This window comes from Penaeus monodon, chromosome 29, assembly GCF_015228065.2.
Source record: "Penaeus monodon isolate SGIC_2016 chromosome 29, NSTDA_Pmon_1, whole genome shotgun sequence".
NCBI classification, from domain to species: domain Eukaryota; kingdom Metazoa; phylum Arthropoda; class Malacostraca; order Decapoda; family Penaeidae; genus Penaeus; species Penaeus monodon.
Window position 1 is genome coordinate 28,698,673 of NC_051414.1, and position 1,498 is coordinate 28,700,170.

The 1,498-nt window shown below is 37.8% G+C and overlaps 1 protein-coding gene across 1 annotated transcript in view; it reads left to right on the forward strand.

Annotated features, from left to right (window-relative positions):
* The window catches only part of LOC119591823 (mucin-5AC-like), an 11,161-nt gene that overhangs the window by 3,267 nt on the left and 6,396 nt on the right, over window positions 1-1,498 (forward strand). Inside the window, exons 5-7 of the mRNA XM_037940567.1 lie at window positions 491-651; window positions 925-1,113; window positions 1,223-1,412. Coding sequence (XP_037796495.1) covers window positions 491-651; window positions 925-1,113; window positions 1,223-1,412 — 540 coding nt within the window. The remainder of the gene's footprint in view (window positions 1-490; window positions 652-924; window positions 1,114-1,222; window positions 1,413-1,498) is intronic.

Below are 1,498 nucleotides of genomic sequence, written 5' to 3' on the forward strand. Positions count from 1 at the left end.
AATTACAGGAAGAACTCTCAAAAAGAAATCAATGTGAGGCAAAATCCCAAGAATAAGGGAAGATTTCAAAATGGCACAGAAGGAAAAAAAACAAAGAAAGGGAAGAGGCACGAAAAAATGCCGAGAAAGCAATCTAATACAGCAAAACAACAGAATGGAAATTGTAAGAATAATGGAGTTCAAAATTCGAAGCCTGTTAAGAAGAAATGGAATCGACAATACATTAATGGTGGAAATCGAATGCAGATATAAAAGATGGAAACTTTGAAAAGGGAAAAAGACTTATGGACACTTGTCTTACTCAAAAGGGTATATGCAAGAAGAAATGCTCCGTAGGCATCATAGTAGGAGGGAATTGCAGCAATGGAAAAAAAATCTTGCCAAAGAAAGATTTTCAATAAGATAGTAAGACCAGACTCATGGAAAAAATGCAAGGAAAATGGAGTAATATGCATTGAATCATCAAAGAAATGCAGTAGCCTAATTTCAGATGCAGTCTGCAAAACCAGTGATAAGATATGTTGCAAGAAATCTAACGGATGTCAGAAAAGGGCTACAAATGTAGAAATAAATGCAACGGGATTGTTAAAGACATTGAAGGCTGCAAAGAAGGGAAACTTTGCTGCATGTCAAATTGTAAAGGGAAAGGAGGTAAATGTCAAGATGAATCCAAATGCAAAAATAATGTGTTGAATCCCTCAAAAACTGTGGAGATGGCAAAGTCTGTTGTCAAAAGTTAAAGACTTGTAACGATCTGGGTGGTACATGCCGAGAGGAATCTAAATGTACTAAAAATATACTTAATCCTTCTAAAAAGTGTAAAGACGACAAAGTCTGTTGTAAAAAGTAAAAAAATTTAAAGATTTAGGTGGCATATGTCGAGAGGAATCCAAATGCACTAATATACTCAACCCTACCAAAAAGTGTAAAGATAACAAAGTCTGTTGCGAGAAGTCAAAAAAGTGTAAAGAATTGGGTGGCAAAACCAAATGCACTAGTGATATTCTTAATCCTCCCAGAAAGTGTAAAAATGGCAAAGTGTGTTGTGAGAAGTCAAAAAAGTGTAAAGACTTAGATGGTACCTGCAGAGAGGAATTCAAATGCACCGAAACGGTACTTAATCCCTCAATAGAATGTAAGGATGGTAAGGTCTGTTGTGAAAAGGGAAAGAACTGTAATTCAGTCAATGCAAAGTGTAAAAATGCCTTTGAATGTGCAACAGACAACTGTTCCTGGACAAGGAACATCAGCTGCACCAGGCCAACAGACAACTGTTCCTGGACAAGGAACATCGGCTGCACCAGGCCAACAGACAACTGTTCCTGGACAAGGAACATCAACTGCACCAGGCCAACAGACAACTCCAGCTGCCATCATTACGACAGGTCTAATTGCTCCAACTGTCAGCACAAGTGTACATACAATGATTACCTCAACTTCAATTACTCCAACTCCTTTATCTACTACTACAAGTCCTGCTGGTGTTACAGCAGCTATA